The 19651-nt window shown below is 34.6% G+C and overlaps 1 protein-coding gene across 6 annotated transcripts in view; it reads left to right on the top strand.

Annotated features, from left to right (window-relative positions):
* Positions 1 to 19651, top strand: part of SNX13 (sorting nexin 13) — a 135906-nt gene that overhangs the window by 68664 nt on the left and 47591 nt on the right. For all 6 annotated transcript variants that reach the window (XM_043589039.1, XM_043589035.1, XM_043589036.1 and 3 more), the window contains 5 exons: positions 5541 to 5624; positions 9163 to 9301; positions 9669 to 9757; positions 13996 to 14095; positions 16119 to 16312. In XM_043589039.1, coding sequence (XP_043444974.1) covers positions 5541 to 5624; positions 9163 to 9301; positions 9669 to 9757; positions 13996 to 14095; positions 16119 to 16312 — 606 coding nt within the window. The remainder of the gene's footprint in view (positions 1 to 5540; positions 5625 to 9162; positions 9302 to 9668; positions 9758 to 13995; positions 14096 to 16118; positions 16313 to 19651) is intronic.

Raw genomic sequence — 19651 nt, 5'->3', positions numbered from 1 at the left:
AGAAATTGTGGTTTATATACACAATGGAATATTACGTGGCAATGAGAAAAAATGAAATATGGCCTTTTGTAGCAACGTGGATGGAACTGGAGAGTGTGATGCTAAGTGAAATAAGCCATACAGAGAAAGACAGATACCATATGGTTTCACTCTTATGTGGATCCTGAGAAACTTAACAGGAACCCATGGGGGAGGGGAAGGAAAAAAAAAAAAAAAAAGAGGTTAGAATGGGAGAGAGCCAAAGCATAAGAGACTGTTAAAAACTGAGAACAAACTGAGGGTTGATGGGGGGTGGGAGGGAGGAGAGGGTGGGTGATGGGTATTGAGGAGGGCACCTTTTGGGATGAGCACTGGGTGTTGTATGGAAACCAATTTGTCAATAAATTTCATTAAAAAAAAATAAAATAAATGTCTGAAGAAACTTAGAGTAATAATTTTCAAAATATTTGGTCTCAGGACCCTGTGAAACTCTTAAAACTCATTGAGGACCCCAAAGAGTTTTTGTTTACATGGGTTTTTGTTTACAGATTTATTTATCAATATTTACTGTATCATAAGTTAAAACTAAGAAATTTTGAAACACAAGAATGCAGAAGCACACATTCCATTAGTTAATTGATGTATCATCACACCATCATGTTCGTTTCTGAAAATAACACTGTGTGTTTGTCTCCCTCCATCCCTCAGAGGTCTCTGGACAACACTTAGACAAACTCCCTTAGAGTCAGATACTGGGATTTTGGGTTATAACAAGGATGTGTTTTAGATTTTATTTAATATAGCTTTACCTATAAACTTACTGGAATGAGGCTAATTAAAATAATACTTCTGGATACAAACTTAAAAAAAACCCAGACAGTTAAGATTCTGCTTCTTATAATTAGAAAATGATTAAGTGGGATGAGAACAGTAGTTTTGGAATTTTTATGTCCTGTATGTAAACATTTGGAGTAAAATTCCAAATACGGATATAAAGGAATAATATTTTGGTTTTGGCTGCTGGTTATGATTGAGAAATGCTAGCTAGCTACAACTATTATGCTGGTTGAATGGATAAAATGAAAGCTTCTAATTTATATGAAAAGGAAAGCTTAGAATCTTTTTAGTCTATCATCCAGCAAAATAGATACTAATTGCTGAGGTGTGCTTTTATGCTTATATGTTATTATTTAAGCAATACCACACAATTTCTTAGTACCTACCTAAGTTGAGGTCAGTGTCCTTCTCAAGTAGGGTAGTGGTACTGTGAATTAGGTAGAAAATGATTGGTTTTAATAGGAAATGTTTGATAGATGATGTATTGTTAAGACGAATTATTTGGGCTAGTCATTATCACGGGTGATAAAATACCTGACAGGTCAATCGCTAGATTTCACAACTGCCACTGAAGGTAGATACCGGTAGTCAGTCATAGCACTCATTCACAGAATCTTTGTCTTCCTGGTACATTAGACAGCCACTGCTAGGCAGTGTCTCAGCTACTTCCTTATGGCTGACAATCTTTTTCCTCTTGAAATTCTGTCTTGTCTTGGGTTCCATGTCATTGCTCTCTTGATTTTTCTCTTCGCTTGGTCTCTTTTTTAGTCCTTTTTAGATGCTTTAACTCCTCTTATATCTAACCTTTAAATACTTAAGTTCTTAATCCTAAGCCCTCTTCTTACCCATTCCTATGCCTTTAAAGTCCATCCAAGTGCTAATGAGTTTCAAATTTATATCTTGGTACAGACTTCACTTATGAGTCCCAGGCTACTGTGACATGCTGCCCACTGAAATCACCATTCGATTGACCTTTTAAACTTCAGATGTCCAAAATGGAAATCTTACTCTTGTTTCCATGTCCTCTCTTGCCTTTTAAGTCTTTTCTCCATCCTAGCCAATGCCATGACCATCAAGTAAATTTTTCACATCTTGAGTTCTTCCAGAGATTTGCAAGGCCATGCGTGATGTGGCCTTGTTTACCTCTCTGGCCTTTGTGCCATGCAGTCCCTGTATTCCAGTGATACTGATTTCTCCAAAAGTGCCATTTTCTCCCTACCATAGGGCCATCTTATACTCATTTTTGTCTTCTCAGAATGGTTACCCTTATTTTCTTGGGTAAATTGTCTACATCTTTCATATCGCACCTTCTCAGAAATGCCTCCCCTGACCACCCAATCTAAACTTCCCTCATAATTCCCTATTACCATACGTAAGTAAACAGTTACTTTCCTTCATAACATTTGCCATATTTAATATTATAACTGGGTTGTTGTGTTTATTTACTTGCTGCCTCTTTCTGCCAGTAGTACTATGAACCCCATAAGGACAGAGGACATATCTGTATCATCATTATGTACTTAATGGCTATCATCACACCTGGCACATAGCAGATACCCAGTCAGGAGAATTAGTTTTAGTAAGAGGAAACCTATTTGCCCTTCTTGCTGCTGTGGTGTACATGCTACTTTAGCTTCTTGAAGATTAAACTGACTTTAGGAGATGTGAATGAAGATGTGCCTTATTACATGAGGTTATATTTTAAATAAGTAGGATTGTTTAAAAAGCAAATATATTTTGCTATAGATTGCTCTTTTAGACCATTATTTCATTTCTTTATGTTTGAATAATTATAGGGTACTATATTCAGCAAATCAGTTTTTTCTTTTTTTCTTTCAGCTTGATGGTTGATCAGTTTTCTTTTGTTGGTAATTCAGGTTTTCCCCAAAGATGCTTTTGATCAGATTAAATAACAGATTAAAGAGTTGTTACTTATTTCCTTTATAGGGATCCTTTATATGGATTGTACAAATCACAGAACTTGACTGCAATAATTGCTATTTAGTCACGTCTGCTTTCTTTCCATTACCATGTTTTATTTAAAGATTCATGGCCTCAGTGACTTTGTAGCTTTTAAGCCTTCATATTGGACAGCTGGCGCTTCTGTCAAAGTAGAAATTATAAGGAAAAGGCTACCTATTTTGGAATGTTTAGAGCTCTCACTAGAACCTGTATAGGAATTGTTGAGTCATAAGATTACATCTTGACTAACCACACCCTCTCATGAGGCAAATTAGAAGATCAAAGTAATTTTCTAAGACAGATTGACAGATTGCATTGACTAATAAGAATCACTAGATCTATTCAAAATTCTTTCCCACATGTGTTTTTTTCTTACTTTGCAAAGAAACTTACAAAAAACTTGGTTCTTCTTACATAGTATATTTAAAAATTTGAGCATATGAGTTCACCTGGGTGGCTCAGTCAGTTGGGCGGCCGACTACAAGCTCAGGTCATGATCTCGTGGTGTGTGAGTTCGAGCCCCACGTCAGGCTCTGTGGTGACAGCTCAGAGCCTGGAGCCTGTTTCCAATTTTGTGTCTCCCTCTTTCTCTGCCCCTTCCCTGCTTGCTCTCTCAAAAATAGCAAACATTAAAATTTGAGCATATGTGGCCAGAGACATAACTTGAAGGAATGAATTATATAAATATAATTTTTAAAATTTGGAGACGGAAGCTAATCTTGAAAGAATAAACAATTACTTCTAATTTAAGACTGTAAGATGTCTTAAAAGATGCTTGAAAAAGTTATTGGACCTGCCCCACGTTGGGCATAGAGATGACTTTAAAAAAAAAAAAAGATGTGCCTAGCTGGCTCACTTGGTAGATTATACCACTCTAGATCTCAGGGTTGTGAGTTTGAGCCCCACTTTGGGTGTAGAGATTACATTTAAAAAATGTGAAGAAAAGAAAGGAATTATAAAACAAAGTTATTGGAACCTTCATGGATGCCTTTTGGAAATGTTAATTCATCCTTAGGTAATAGTTGTCAGAGACTTCCACAGCTTACAAAAAGTAGAATGTATATAAGATAACTCACTGAAGGAAAATAAAGTGAAGGCTACCTTTATGAACTTATTATACTGGAAAATGAACCAGATAAGTTAGAGATCTTGGTAAAAGGAATAAATAAATTGGTCCTTTAATTAGAGAAGTCAAACATCCTGTTAAACTGACATTTATTTAGCCTTTCCAGTATTCTTAAGAAATGGTGTTTTATAAATTTAGATATCACATGCGTAAAAGGATGAAGATCAATAATGGGTGACGGGGCGCCTGGGTGGCGCAGTCGGTTAAGCGTCCGACTTCAGCCAGGTCATGATCTTGCGGTCCGTGAGTTCGAGCCCCGCGTCAGGCTCTGGGCTGATGGCTCAGAGCCTGGAACCTGTTTCTGATTCTGTGTCTCCCTCTCTCTCTGCCCCTCCCCTGTTCATGCTCTGTCTCTCTCTGTCCCAAAAATAAATAAACGTTGAAAAAAAAAAAATTTTGAATAATGGGTGAAAATATGATATAAATAGGATCAGCACTAAATTCTTAATTTGCTTTATTTCCATTCCTTTAGTATTTATCAAATGCCTGCCATGTTTAAGACAATGACCTTGAGTAAATATTTCTGAAAATAGATAAGTCAGTAGATCAACTAATAAACGTCACTTATATACAGAAGGTTCCTGGATATTTGCGGTGTTTCAGAGAAGTAGAAGATAACACAATTACATGGGGAATCATAAGTGATAAATGCCATAAATTCAGGGCACGAGTGTATCTTAAACATGTAAGTAAAAAAGTGTTCAGCTGGAATGATCAGGGTTTAATTTGATTGGATTTCATTCTGTAGTCAAGGGCAGGATTTTAATAGGTTGCAGAGTAAACAGTTGTAAAGAATGAGAAGATATGTTCTAGAGAAAGATGAATAATTATATTACCATATTATTTTTTTATTTTCTCTTAGGAAAAATTTCAAACACAGACAAGTATAGAGAATAATGCAGTAGACATTTATGTACCAACTACCAAAATTTAACCACTGTTAATGTTTTGCTATAGTTGCTCTTTTCTCCCTTGAAGGTAACCACTATTTTACAATTGGTGTGTATCTTTTCCTATTATCCTTCATTTTTATTCTTTTAATTAGATGTAGGAATTCATAGACACTTGGTGCCATGTTTTGCCTTCTAAAACTTGACATAAATGCTAGCATACTATAGATACCCTTCTGCTTTTTTCTACTCAACTCTAGATGTCATTGTGGAGATACAGCCAAGTTGATACAGGTAGCTTTATCTCATTTATTTTATTTTATTTATTTATTTTTTTTTAATTTTTTTTTCAAAATTTTTAATTTATTTTTGGGACAGAGAGAGACAGAGCATGAACGGGGGAGGGGCAGAGAGAGAGAGGGAGACACAGAATCGGAAACAGGCTCCAGGCTCCGAGCCATCAGCCCAGAGCCTGACGCGGGGCTCGAACTCACGGACCGCGAGATCGTGACCTGGCTGAAGTCGGACGCTTAACCGACTGCGCCACCCAGGCGCCCCTATCTCATTTATTTTAACTGAGGTGTATTAGGTCATCTTTTTATAAGATGTGTTGATTATCAAGTTTTACATGTGTCATATCTTTCTTAAGTAACAGCATTATGTTATTTACATTATGCTATTGATTTGAGAAGTATATTAAGTTAAATTTGCTTTTTTTTTTTTTTTTTTTTACATTTTTGGTCCAGGAAATCCTTGCACGAGGAGTTCTTCTTCCATTAATAAATCAACTCAGTGATCCTGATTATATTAATCAATATATCATATGGATGGTATGTACTTTCTAAAATTACAACTCTGTTTTTAAAGCATTTTTTTAAAATTTAGAAATAATATCTGGGGATCAGGATGATCAAGCAATAATTTATTGAATAAATTAGGTAAAAATATATTTATAGATAATCTTTATGTTTCTGGTATTTCTGCTCATAGGTTGAATGTGCTAGACAAATTCATTGTAAGAAGTTTGTTGATATGATAATCCTCTCACAATTTTGGTATTGTTACCACTTATTTAAATTTAAAAAAAGGATGTTTTCCTGACGGAGTGTATAGATTATGAGTACTTTTAAAAGCTGCTATTTGGTTTCAAACATGGCTGTGGTCTGAACTACTTAAATATATGTACTTTATGTTTTATACTATATAGTGGAGGAAAATGGGATAGGAAACCTGGACTGAGAATGGGAGCCTGTGTGTTTTAGGTTTGTTTCTGTAAGTTGCTTAGTGTGTATATAAGTAGCTAACTCATAGTTTTCTCATCCTGGCAGACATATCAAAGGGTTAGTGATTATTAAGTTTAGTAGTTATAATTATTTTTGTGTGATTATATATGGCTTTCCTCAATAAATTCATGGTCAAGGAAGTATTGTAAATGGGGTGTTGCTGGGAATACTTTGATAAATACTTCTAGATCTTTGATTCATTTTCTTGAATTGGAATTTTTCCAGTAACTCAGTCTAGTTTTCGTAGGAGAGAGTTACTTTATTTATTGTTCTTTGTTTCCACTAGCCATTATCAAACTAGCCATTATCAAACTATGGAGGTCACACAACTTGATTCTTCTTTTCCTTTATCCTACTAGGCTCTACCAAAAGCTTTAAAAATATGTATATCTGTCTAATTAAAATTTTTACAAATAGGTATCCTCTGGTTAGGAATTCTACTCTGAAATTTATTCTAAAGTAGTAATAAGTTTGAAACAAAGGCCATTAATGGCCGTTGCTTATAATACTGAAAACTTGAAAGCTTTTTAAGTGTTCTACATAGAGGATTGTGTAGTTATGGCATATTGACACAGTAGAATATTTTGCAGCCATTAAAAAGAATAATGATGGTAGTGTATCTTGAATATGAAAACATGTTTATATTTTTAAGTTGAAAAGGATAACTAAAAGTGATGTGTGTTTGTAGATTATGCTTTTTAAAAACAAATATGTAAATATTTATTAATGATTGTATAATTCTGATAGTGTATATACTGATTGAAATGTTAATAGAAAGGTAGGATTATGATAGTTTTAATTTTTCTCTTTTGTTTATATATTTCATTTTATATGGAATATTGGGTATATAACAAAAAAGTAATGTTTTAAGAAATAGAAAAATACAGGTAAAATTTAAAAACATTTAAGTAATAAAATAAGGGTAAAAGGTATTAAAACATTTTATTATAACACCAGTAAATGGATGTTTTATGCTGTATAATCTTACCTGTGTTACAGAAAAGGGTGCATGTTCACCAGAATGTTATCTCTCACTCATGGGATTAGGAAATATTTTTATTCCTATTTATATTTTTCTTTAGCTTTCAATTTTTCTTTTGCTGACCTTGTATTAACTGTATAATTAATTGTATGGTGAAAACATTTTGGGGGAGAGATTTAACATATAGATAGTCTAAAAAGAATTCAAAACACCAAATTTTTACTTGTTCTTCCCACACTTGGGCTTCTACTATTGTGTATGATGCTTGTGTTTTTTTGGTATTTAATGAACAGGAATTGATCACTATTTTACTTGCAACACAATATCAGAAAATATATTTAAAAGAGAAGAGTTTATCAATAAAGGATCTCTAGCCTACTTGTGGTCGGGTTTACAGTCTTTTGACATTATTTGTGTGGAAAACCTTGTATACATAGGTATTATAAACATTAAAATAAGCTCAGTTCTTAGTTCAGTTCATTTCTATCAACTTAGTGTACAGTTCATTTCTATTTGAAAGGAAAAGTTTAGAGCAGTTTATTATTTATTTATTTATTTTTGAGAGAGAGGGCACAAGTGAGTGAGGGCCAGAGAGAGAGAGAGACAGGGAGAGAGAAAACTCCATGAGGCAGAGAGAAAGAGAGAGAGAGGGAGAGAAGTGGGGCTCACCTGAAGCAGGGCTCAAGCTCACCTGATAGGGGATCTCGAATTCAAAAACCATGAGATCATGACCTGAGCCAAAGTCCAGTGCCTAACCACGTGAGCCACCCAGGCACCCCCAACAGCAAGCAGTTTAGTAAGTAACATATTTTCTCTCTGTATAAAATGTTAGTGTTGCCCAACAGTATTTTTTTTTTAAGTTTTTTAAAATTTATTTTGAGAGAGGCAGAGAGGGAGAGCGAGAATCCTAAGCAGGCTCCCTGCTGTGAGCACAGAACCCTACTCAGGGCTGGATCTCACAACCTTGAGATCATGACCTGGGCAGAAATCAAGAGTCTGAAGCTTAACTGGAAGCTTAACCCACTGAACCACCCAGGCACCCCACCCCACAGTTTTAAGTCATTTCTAAAAATAGTATGGGTGAATTTGCATTATTCATCTCTGAGTATGTATTTTTTTTAATACAAACTAATTAAGGATGTCTTATCTTTTACTCTGGAATAGATTACTTAATTGGCTCATATTGTTATCTCTAACTAGAGCAGATGAATGGACAGCTGTTAATTTGTTTCTTAATGTATTCTTAGAAAAATCAAGACTTTAATACCCTACCTTTTTTTTAATCACTCAAGTAAAATTTACATGAAGTAAAATAAGTTGCCAAGTGGTCTTCCGAAGTTGTGTTCTAATTTTGCACTTTGGTAGTACCATTTGAGAGTTTTTGTGTCTCCACTTTCTGGTCAACATTTGGCATTGTCGTTTTGTTGTGGTTAACTTGCATCTCTAAATGATATTTGAGCATCTTTTCATACACTTACTGGCCAGTTTTTCCTTAGTTCTGAACTTAAACAATCACTAGTTTTTTGACCTCTTTGGAGAATGGGTAATATCTCAAGTCTGCTACCTTTTCATAGATCCCCTTATTGCTTTACTTAAATTTTATTGGCAGTCACGGTGGTTAGTCACTTCATAATATCCTTGACTACTTTTTCTCCCTCTATCTTTGTTATTTGCTTGGTGCAACCACACTCTGGTTAAATTCAGCCCTACTGTCCACCCCATTCCTGTTCTTAAACAGCACATGGCTAGAGAAAAAGACAAAATGACAGAGTTAGTTATGTCATCACATTGATTCTGAGCAATTTAGGTCACAGAATGTTACTTTTCTCTTTAAAACCCTCCAGTAACTTTTCATTCCGCTCAGAGTAAAAGCCACAACACGTATTGTACGCTGCCCGATGTGCCTTCCATTGCCACTAATCTCGTCTTCTACTCCTCTGCCTCTTCCCGGGACCATGAGTACAGAGGTTTTCATTTTGTTTTCTTATACCCACTGGAATAAACACTTGCTGTAAGGTTCTGCCTAGCACATGGTAGGCACTGAAGATTCCTTTTTTCCTTAATAAGTCCCCCTCGCACATATTGTTTGAACTTTTTTTATAGATCCGTGATTCTAATTGCAACTATGAGGCCTTTATGAACATTATTAAATTGAGTGACAATATTGGAGAGCTAGAAGCAGTCAGAGATAAGGCAGTAGAAGAATTACAGTATCTTCGATCTCTAGATACGGTTGGTGATGGTAAGTCATTTAAGTATGAAAATGTCTTCTTTAATCATTACTATATCTCTAAATAAAACTTTAATTTGCCTAAGTGTCATTTTATGCTATTTTTTACCTTAACTGCATCTAAATCTTTATTATGTTAACATGTGCTAAGAATAAAAGCATTATAATTTCCTGAATGTGAGGCAATTAATACTGTAAGTCTCTAAAAATAATTGGCATGGTTTAACTTTAATTAAATAATTTCACCATAAAATTTCAGATTATTTCTCTTATTGTTTGCTCTGTTCATTGGTTATCATGTTAAAGTAAGTGCATGTTTAAAATATTTCATAAATAACATTACCGGTTTCTAGCTCACAATCAATTTGTTTGTTTTTAGATATCAACACTATCAAAAATCAAATAAATAGCTTATTATTTGTAAAAAAAGTATGTGACTCAAGAATACAGCGGTTACAGTCAGGCAAAGTAAGTACTTTCTAATTAATGTTTAGTTACAAATACTTTAAATTCATTTAAATATCTAGCAAATAACAAGAATTGGGATATTAACCAGTGTAGCCCTCCACAAAAGGCCTTGCAGAAAACTTTTTGGATACACTGTATTATCCTATATTAAATGAAGCTAAAGAGATTAAAAACTTCCTGAATAATGCTACAGTAATTAAAGGTTTTTTATTTATTCATCTATTCATTTGCTATTCAAAATTCAACCTTTACATAATTTTATACAGTGGGCACCATTTTAGATGGATGTAATAGACAAAATCTCTCTCTTCATTGAACTTAACATTTTAGTTGCAGAATCAAAAAATAAACCACTAAGTAAATTAATATATACTAAAAAATGTACAATATGAAAAATAACAAGTAAAGCAAACTAGAGGGATAGAGAATGTATAAGACTGTTTTAGATAGATGCTGACTGACTTGGTGACATGTGAGCATAGATAAATCTGATAGATTAATGAGAAAGTCCTGAGAATTTTTGTCTTTTATTGATCTTTCAGGCAAAGGTAAAAGCATATACAAAGGTCCTGAGATAGGAAAGTGTTTGCTGAGTTAGAGCAGGTCAGTATGGCTGGTATAGAATGAATGAGAAGGGATTATATTAGGAATGAAACTGGAGAGGAACCTTGGGGGTTAGATCATATATAGTTTTATCTGCCATGCAAAATTATTTGAAAATTCTAATTATGACGGGAACCCATTGGAGATTTGTTCTGGCGACTGACATGATCTGACTTACGAGTTAAAATGACTACTTTGACTCTTGGTGATGATTAGATTGTGGTGGAGTTGCGGGGGACAAGAATGGAGACTGACAGATCATTTAGGAGACTACTGCTTTAGTCAAGTAAGAGATGTCTACAGAGGTTGTGAGAGGTAATTGAAGACTGGATATAGTACTGACAGATTTACTAAGAGATTAAATATGGAGTGAGAGAAAAAAAAAGGACTCAAGGAGGATTCCTAGAATTTTTGGCCTGAGCAACTGCATGAAAAATGTTGCTATTTACATTTATAAAATGAATAATACAGGGAAGAGGAGTTTTGGCAGAGAGAATTAAATTTTCATGTTTTAGTTTGAGATCCCTGTTAAACAGTCAAGTCAACCCACTAATTGGTAAACTTTGTAGTTCAAGGGAACGGTCAGTGATAGCCTAAACTTTGAGGATCCTCAGGATTATTACAGTTATTTAAAGTTGAGACTGGATGGATGAGGTTTCTTACAAGAGTGAAGGTGAGTAAGAAGATACCAAAGACTTAGTTCAGTGGCACTATAGTTACTAGAGTTTAAGACAAAGTGGAAGATCTAGCTAAAGAAATAGCTAAGTCGCTGATGAAATTAAAGGAAAACCTGGGAGTGTGATATTCCAGAAGCCAAGCATAGAGATCACATATTTCAAAGGCTGCTAATAAGTTGAGTAAGATGAAGACTCAGAATTGGCCATTAGATTTGCCACCAGGGGAATATTGGTGATCTGATCATAGCATTTTGGAGTAGTGGAGAGAAACCCTAAGTGAAACCAGTCCAGGAGAAAATGGGAAAAGATGAATTAGAAATAGTGATTATAGGCAGCTGTTTGGAGGAGTTTTGCCCTGCAGAGGAGCAGAGAAATGGGGCTTTAAAACAGAAAAAAAGCAGTTTTTACTACTTTTAGTTTTTAGTGTAGTCAGGGTTTTTTTGGCTGATTTTCTATTTTGGAAATTTATTGTGACTCTCTGGGCTTGTAATTTTGCAGTGTATTTAAATTTATTAAGGAACAGAAGACTCATTTTTGTAAATCTTGGTTTAGTTTGCTGGATTAATTATAACTGACCTTACTTGAGGCCACATTTGTCGTATACCTGAGTATATGTGTATGTATGGCTGTTCTAGTTAAGTGTTATTTTAAAATTATATACCCGTGCAAATTCAGAATGGAAGAATGGTATGATTTCACTTATGGTAGTTTACCTTATCTAGACCTTAGAGTTAGTGATCCTTCATCATCATTATTTAAAGTCCATTTGTTGGGACACCTTTTGATAGCAAATCCTTTTAAAATTTAGATGTCTTGTTTGAAGCTCGTCATTTCTATTTTGAATATCAAGCTTCACCTTTTTAGTAGTTCAGGTCATACAGTAGTTTTTCTTTGAAAGAAAAATCAGAATCCCCACAGAGGTGAAGTTTTTTAACCGTACTACCCATCTTGAAGTCTTAGAAGGCCCTTTATCTTTTTTATTAGTAATAAGGTTGCAGTGAATACTCTTCTGCATCCCTTATCTGTGGAGCTGCTTCTGGGAAGGATAAAAAGGGATAAATTTGAAGAAAGAAGATTTAGATAGGAGAAATCATATGCTGGCATTGGGTTACTTTATGCCAAACGTTTTAAGTCACTTATCTGTTTATTATACAGTATTTAAAGAAATTTTTTTTGCATTAAATTTTTTTCCGTATTTTATTTTATTTTATTTTATTTTATTTTATTTTATTTTATTTTATTTTATTTTTAATTTTTATTTATTTTTTTAATTTACTTCCAAGTTAGCATATAGTGCAACAGTTATTTCAGGAATAGATTCCTTAATGCCCCTTATCCATTTAGCCCATCCCCCTCCCACAACCCCCAGTAACCCTCTGTTTGTTCTCCATATTGAAGAGTCTCTTATGTTTTGTCCCCTCCCTATTTTTGTATTATTTTTGCTTCCCTTCCTTGTGTTCATCTGTTCTGTGCCTTAAACTCCTCATATGAGTGAAGTCATATATTTGTCTTTCTCTGACTGACTAATTTTGCTTAGGATAATACCCTCTAGTTCCATCCACATAGTTGCAGATGGCAAGATTTCATTCTTTTTGATTGCCAAGTAATACTCCATTGTGTGTGTGTGTATTCTTTTTTTTTTTTTTTTTTTTTTTGCATGTTGAGTTTGATAAGTTCTTTATATATTTTGGATACTAACCTTTTATCTGATACGTCTTTTGCAAATGTCTTCTCCCATTCTGTCAGTTGCCTTTTAGTGTTGCTGATTGTTTCTTTTGCTGTGCAGAAGCTTTTTATTTTGATGAGGTTCCAGTAGTTCATTTTTGCTTTTGTTTCCCTTGCCTCTGGAGCCATGTTGATTAAGAAGTTGCTGTGGCCAAGATCAAAGAGGTTTTTGCCTGCTTTCTCCTTGAGGATTTTGATGGCTTCCTATCTTACATTTAGGTCTTTCACCCATTTTGAGTTTGTTTATATGAAGGGAGATACTAAATACAGAGGGCATTTTCCCTCCTTTTTTCAAGTTATCTTCTTTCTCCTTTATGTACTACCTATATCTAATTTAGTATCCACCCCTACTTAAGGCAGCCTAACTTTCAGAAAAACCTTACTTTCTTTTTTAAAAAGATGGTTATGAGGGATGGATTTAGGAATACAGACAAACTGATACTTCACTGAAACATCATGGATTTTATGGGAAAAGCTGCAGGCTTTGAAAACAGTCTTTCTTGCCAGCTCTGTGATCATAGGCAGCCTTTCTGATCTTAAGCTTTCTTCTCCAGTAAGTAGGATTGGCAATATTTATCCAATAGGATTGTTGTGGATAATAAAGTAATGTGTATAATGTACCTAGCACTGTGCTTGACATATAGATTCTCTAAATTTTGAACCTATGTTTGTTTTATTTTTTTATTTTTCATTTTTTTCTGTGTGTAGGTAGTTATCTTACTGTGTTACTTTGAAAAATGAATATAATTTACTATTTAGGTAGTGTGAGAAGAACATTTTATATAAAGACTGTAGAGTTTTTGCTCTGTGAGAAGCAAAATGACTCTGAATATTTTCTGTTTTCTCATTGGATAGACCTCAATCTATACTTGAGAATGTTGGTATTTATTTATTATTGCACATCGTGGGTATTCCATACATCCCTTTAGCCCCTAAAATATTTGTTTTCATTTGAAATATGTGTAGAGATAGAGAATATTTGAAATTCCAATAATTTAGAATTATTTTGTATTGAAAGAAATGGATGCCTATCATACTTTTAATGCATATTCACTAAACAACTTAAAATAACTACGAAATTCTGCAGGCTTATACTGTTTTGAGAACCTAAATGAATGAGAAGGAAAAAACACTTTATTCCATTTTAGTGTAATGTTTTTATATCTATGTAATGATCTTTAACCTAGTGAGTGAATAGATAAAATATTAACCTATATTTACTTTTATATGTAGGAAATAAATACTGTGAAACTGGCAGCAAACTTTGGGAAACTTTGCACAGTCCCTTTGGACAGCATTCTTGTAGACAATGTTGCACTACAGTTTTTTATGGGTAGGTAAATCCATCTTACGAAAATAATAGCCCTTGAAATTTTTAGTTAAGTTTATTTTTTATTTTGAGAGAGAGAGTGAGAGCGAGTATGAGTGGGGGAGGGGCAGGGAGAGAGAGGAAGAGAGAGAGAATCCTAAGCAGGCTCCACACTGTCAGCATGGACCCCAGTGTGGGACTCTAACCCACGAACTGTGAGATCATGACCTGAGCTAAAATCAAGAGTCAAACACTTTACTGATTGAGCCACCCGGGTGCCCCATCCCTTGAAATTTTTAATAATTGTAAAGATTACTAAAATTTAAATATCTGAAATTAAGCATGCCAGTTATGTCTTTCCTCCACTCTTCATTTTCTGAAATAGTCCTTTTCTTTGGAAATCATCGAGGTGGAGATTTATTTTGTTTTGAAGGAACGAAATGCTTTGCATAACTTAAATGTGTGTTTGTTAAATTGCTTTTAAAATAAACCCTAGGAGGGGCGCCCGGGTAGCTCATTTGGGTAAGCATCCGACTCTCGATCTCAGCTCAGGTCTTGATCTTAGGGTCATGAGTTCAAGTCTCACATGGGCTCCATGCTGAGTGTGCAGCCTACTTAAAAGAAACACTCAGTGGTGTTTAAAAATAAACTCTAGGAGATTCTACTATGAATTTAAATTAATTAATTAATTTTGAGAAAGAAAGAGAGTGATCAGGAGAGGGAGAGAGAAAATCCCAAGCAAGTTCTGCACAGTCAACACAGAGCCCGACATGGGGCTCGAGCTCATGAACTGTTAAGATCATGACCTGACCCGAAATCAGGCGTTGGACACTTAACTGACTAAGCCACCCAGGTGCCCCTAAATTGTTTGGGAAAGAGTACTTTATCAGCAGTACACAGTGCTTATAAGTTATTTGTATCTTTCAGTGCATGAATGGGAAAGGGGTTTTTTATATCATTTTAATAAATATAAATATTTAGTAATTTTGATAATATAGTTGATCCTTGAACAACACAAATTTGAGCTCTGCAGATTCACTTTACTTGGATTTTATCCAATAAATACAGTACAGTAATACAAATGTGTTTTTCTTTATTTTTTTATTTTTTTATTTTTCTCAACGTTTTTATTTATTTTTGGGACAGAGAGAGACAGAGCATGAACGGGGGAGGGGCAGAGAGAGAGGGAGACACAGAATTGGAAACAGGCTCCAGGCTCCGAGCCATCAGCCCAGAGCCTGACGCGGGGCTCGAACTCATGGACCGCGAGATCGTGACCTGGCTGAAGTCGGACGCTTAACCGACTGCGCCACCCAGGCGCCCCACAAATGTGTTTTTCTAATGACTTGTAATATTTCCTTCTCTAGCTTACTTTATAGTAAGAATACAGCATATGATACATTTAACATACAAAATGTTGTATGTGTTAATTAACTGTTTATATTAATGGTAAGGCTTCCAGTCAAGAGTGGACTACTAGTAGTTATGGTTTGGGGGGAGTCTAAAGTTACACATGGATTTTTGACTGCATGGTGAGTCAGTGCCCCTAACCTCTGCATTGTTCAGGGGTCAACTATACATCAAAATTGCTTTTATCTGGAGGACATTTTCATTAAACTTCCCTGATTCTTCATTTTCATGACCAAAAACATAAATACATGGCTTGTTGAAGATACTAATCCTTATTTTTTAAATTTGTGGAAATATTAATATTATAATTAATAATCTTTATTGAGAACAGAAGCTGAATATTGAAATTTATTTCTGATGAAGCCTTCTGTGCAATTATATCCCCTAGAAATTTTATCATGAAAAATGAAATTAAAAAAAAAAAATGCTTCAGTTTGTGCTTTTTACATAACTGTGGTCTTTTTAGCTTAACAATTTGTGATGTAAGTATTCTTTACCTCAAGCATTTGCCTAACAGTTTGAAAATATAGGGTTTTAAGTATTTGAAACTTTAATCCTTCTTAACTTGTCATATGGTTACATACACCCAAAAACATGTGACATGAATAACTACATTGTTATGGATTTTGTTTGTTAGATTACATGCAGCAAACTGGAGGTCAAGCACACCTCTTCTTCTGGATGACAGTGGAAGGATACCGAGTTACAGCCCAACAGCAACTAGAAGTTTTATTAAGTCGTCAGAAGGATGGAAAACATCAAACTAACCAAACCAAAGGTCTTCTAAGAGCAGCTGCTGTTGGAATATATGAACAGTATTTATCAGAAAAGGTGGGGATATATTTTTGTTACTGTTTTCTTAACTTCTTTGGTAGCATCTTTAGTAATAATTTTTGTAATATAAATGAATATTCATTACTTATACTAGGCACTGCTGCTTGGAAACAGTGTCTCATTTAAATCTGATAACAGTCTTATTGTATATTATTATCTTCATTTTATAGGTAAAGAAACTCATGTTTAGAAAATTGAATTAACTTTGCCAAGGTCACGCAGATACTAATGATAGAATCAAGATTAGGGCACACACTCTAGATTCAAGGACACAAAAGATTGAAAGTAAAAGAATGGAAAAAGATAAACCATGCAAGCAGCAACCAAAACAGAGCTGGAGCAGCTATACTAATATTAGACAATAGATTTTAAGACGAAATTTGTTATTAGAGAAAAGAGGAACATTTTATAATGCTAAAAGGGTCAGTTGATCAAAATGATAAAATAATTATAAACAAAACAGCAAAACCTCCACAGACACATAGAACAAGACCTGATAGAATTGAAGGGAGAAATAGACAATTTAACAGTAATAGTTGAAGACTTCAATACCCACTCGATAATTGACAGAATGATTAGAAAGAAAATGACCAAATGGGGGAAAAAAAATGGACAAAATTATACAAGAATCGAAGAACACTGTAAACCAATTAGATCTAACACATCTGTAGAATACTTGCACAAACAACAGCAGAATACCCACTGTTTTCAAGCTCTTGTGGAACATTGTCTAGGGTAGACAGACTTTTTACTAGGCCATAAAACAACTCTGAATTTAAAAGGATTGAAATTAGGGGCACCTGGGGAGCTCACTTGATTGAGTGCCTGGCTCTTGATTTTGACTCAGGTAATGACCTCACTGTTTGGGGAATTGAGCCCCACGTCAGCCTCTGTAGTAACAGCGCAGAGCCTGCGTGGGTTCTCTTCTTTCCTCCCTGTCTGCCCCTTCCCTGCTTGTGCGCTCTCTCTCTCTCTCAAAAATAAGTAAAGAAACATTAAAAAATGTATTGAAACCATAGAAAGAATGTCTGTTTATCGTAGTACAATTAGAAATTAACAAAGGAATTTTGAGAAATTATAAATATTTAAAAATTAACACATTTCTAAGTAGTCTCTAGGTCATAAGGAAATCAGAAGGAAATTAGAAGGTATTTTGAATTGAATGAAAATGAGAACACAATGTATCACAATTTATGGGATGCAATTACAGCAGTGCTTAGAGGGAAATTTGTAGCTTTAAATGCCTAGTCAGAAAGAAGAAAGATCTCAAAATGACAATTTATATTTTCACCTTAAACCAGAAGAAGAAAAACAAAATAAATTCAAGGTAAACTGAAGGAAGGAAGCAGTAAAGATCAGAATAGACATGAGTGAAATGAAAAACAGAAAAACAGTAATGAAAACAATAAAACCAAGAAGTGTTTCTTTGAAAGAGAAATAAAATTGAAAAACTTTAGCAGGATTGGCCAAGAAAGAAAGTCACAGATACCAAAATCATGAGGCATCATTACCAACCATATAGAAATCAAAAAGACCGTAAGCAAATATTATACACAACTTTATCACAACAAACTAGACACCTGAGGTGACATGGGCAAATGCTTTCAAAGACACAGATTGCCAAACTGTCATTCTGATAACAAAGCCAGACAAAGACCTCACTCAGGAGGCTGTCGACCAATATCCCTCATTAATATGGACACAGCAATCCTTGAGATTTCTCACACTCCAGTACTTGTAATGGCTATGCTATAATACCTTTTAATTTATACTTAAGTAGCACAAAAGTTGGATTTCAATTTAAGTGTGAATTTTGTTTGAAACCTGCTCATTCGTCCATTTGCTTATATTTTTGCCTTATGAAATATACGTAACAGAGTGCACATTTTAAAGAATAATACTATAACAGACACCTTTATACACCCCAATTAGCTGAAGAAATAAAACATTTACTATGCTTTTGAAGATCCTTAATATATTCTTCACCTGTCTTCACCTATCATGTTTACCGGTTTCTTTAATTCCTGATGAAATCAGTTTCTTGTAATTATTCACTTGCTTTTCCCTACCATTTTAATATACATGTGTGTTTTAAAGCACACATTGCTTATACACTGCTTGCTTGCTTGCTTGCTTGCTTGCTTGCTTGCTTTCTTTTGAGAGAGAGAGAGAGAGAAAGCGTGAGCAGGGGAGGGGCGAGGAGAGAAAGGGGGAGAGAGACTCCCTGCTGTCAGCTCAGAACCCAATGCAGAGCTCGATGGACAAACCACGAGATCATGGTCTGAGCTGAAATCAAGAGGAGTCAGAGTCGGACATTTAACCGACTGAGCCACCCAGGTGCCCCCTTAGCTTTGTTTCTGGCCTTTATATAAATGGTCTGATACTATATGCATTGTTTTATTCTCATTATTATATTGATATTTATACATTTTGATTCATGCAAGTATAGTTCATTTTCACTGAAGTATTTTATCATACACATATACAAGACTTTATTTACCTTCAGTGATATTTATGAGCAATTTGGTTTGTTTTCCATTTCTTTTCTCTCATACTTTTGCTCTGAATATTGCTGTTCATGTTTTCTTATTGCACACTTTCAAGAGTTTCTATTTAAAAACACAGCTTTAAGGTATATATCAAAGTCTTTCTATGTTAGTTTTTAAAGTAGGTGGTAGTCATTTCTTTTTTATGTAATCCAGTGTGGGGATTATAGTTAATACTGGATGAATAAAAAATTAATAATTATTTAAGCTAATTTCTTTCAGCATTTTCAAGATAGTATTTCATTGTTTTCTGGCTTTTATGTTTCTACTGAGAAATCAACTATGAGTTTAATTGTTACTCTTTGAAGGTCATCTCTTTTTAAAGCATTGAAAGACCTCCTGAGTCTTGGGAAACCTTTCCCCAGGACACAGCAAGTCCCACATTTTAGCATTGGATGGAGAAGATTGACAAAAATTCAAAACCTCAATGTGATGCCAGAAATTCAGGGCTGAAGGCAACATGTTAGTGTCAAATGACTATGGTGTGGATTATTCACAGTCATCGTTGTCTTTTTTCCTTAGCTTATAATATTGGCAGCCATTATTTGCTCTTCACAGTAATGGACTCTATTGTCTATACTGCATCTACAATTTAAGTGATTTGTTATCCTGGATATTCACAGTCTGTCTTTTACTTTTCCTGTCATGTGTTTTGTATTGTGATAGGACTTTTTAATTTTTAAATTTCTTGAATGTTTGTTTATTATTGAGAGACAGAGAGAGACAGAGCATGAGCAGGGGAGGGGCAGAGAGAGAGGGAGACACAGAATCCGAAGCAGGCTCTAGGCTC

Source organism: Prionailurus bengalensis, chromosome A2, assembly GCF_016509475.1.
Source record: "Prionailurus bengalensis isolate Pbe53 chromosome A2, Fcat_Pben_1.1_paternal_pri, whole genome shotgun sequence".
In the NCBI taxonomy this organism is placed as follows: Eukaryota; Metazoa; Chordata; class Mammalia; order Carnivora; family Felidae; genus Prionailurus; species Prionailurus bengalensis.
This window is presented reverse-complemented; position numbering and strand designations above follow the sequence as displayed.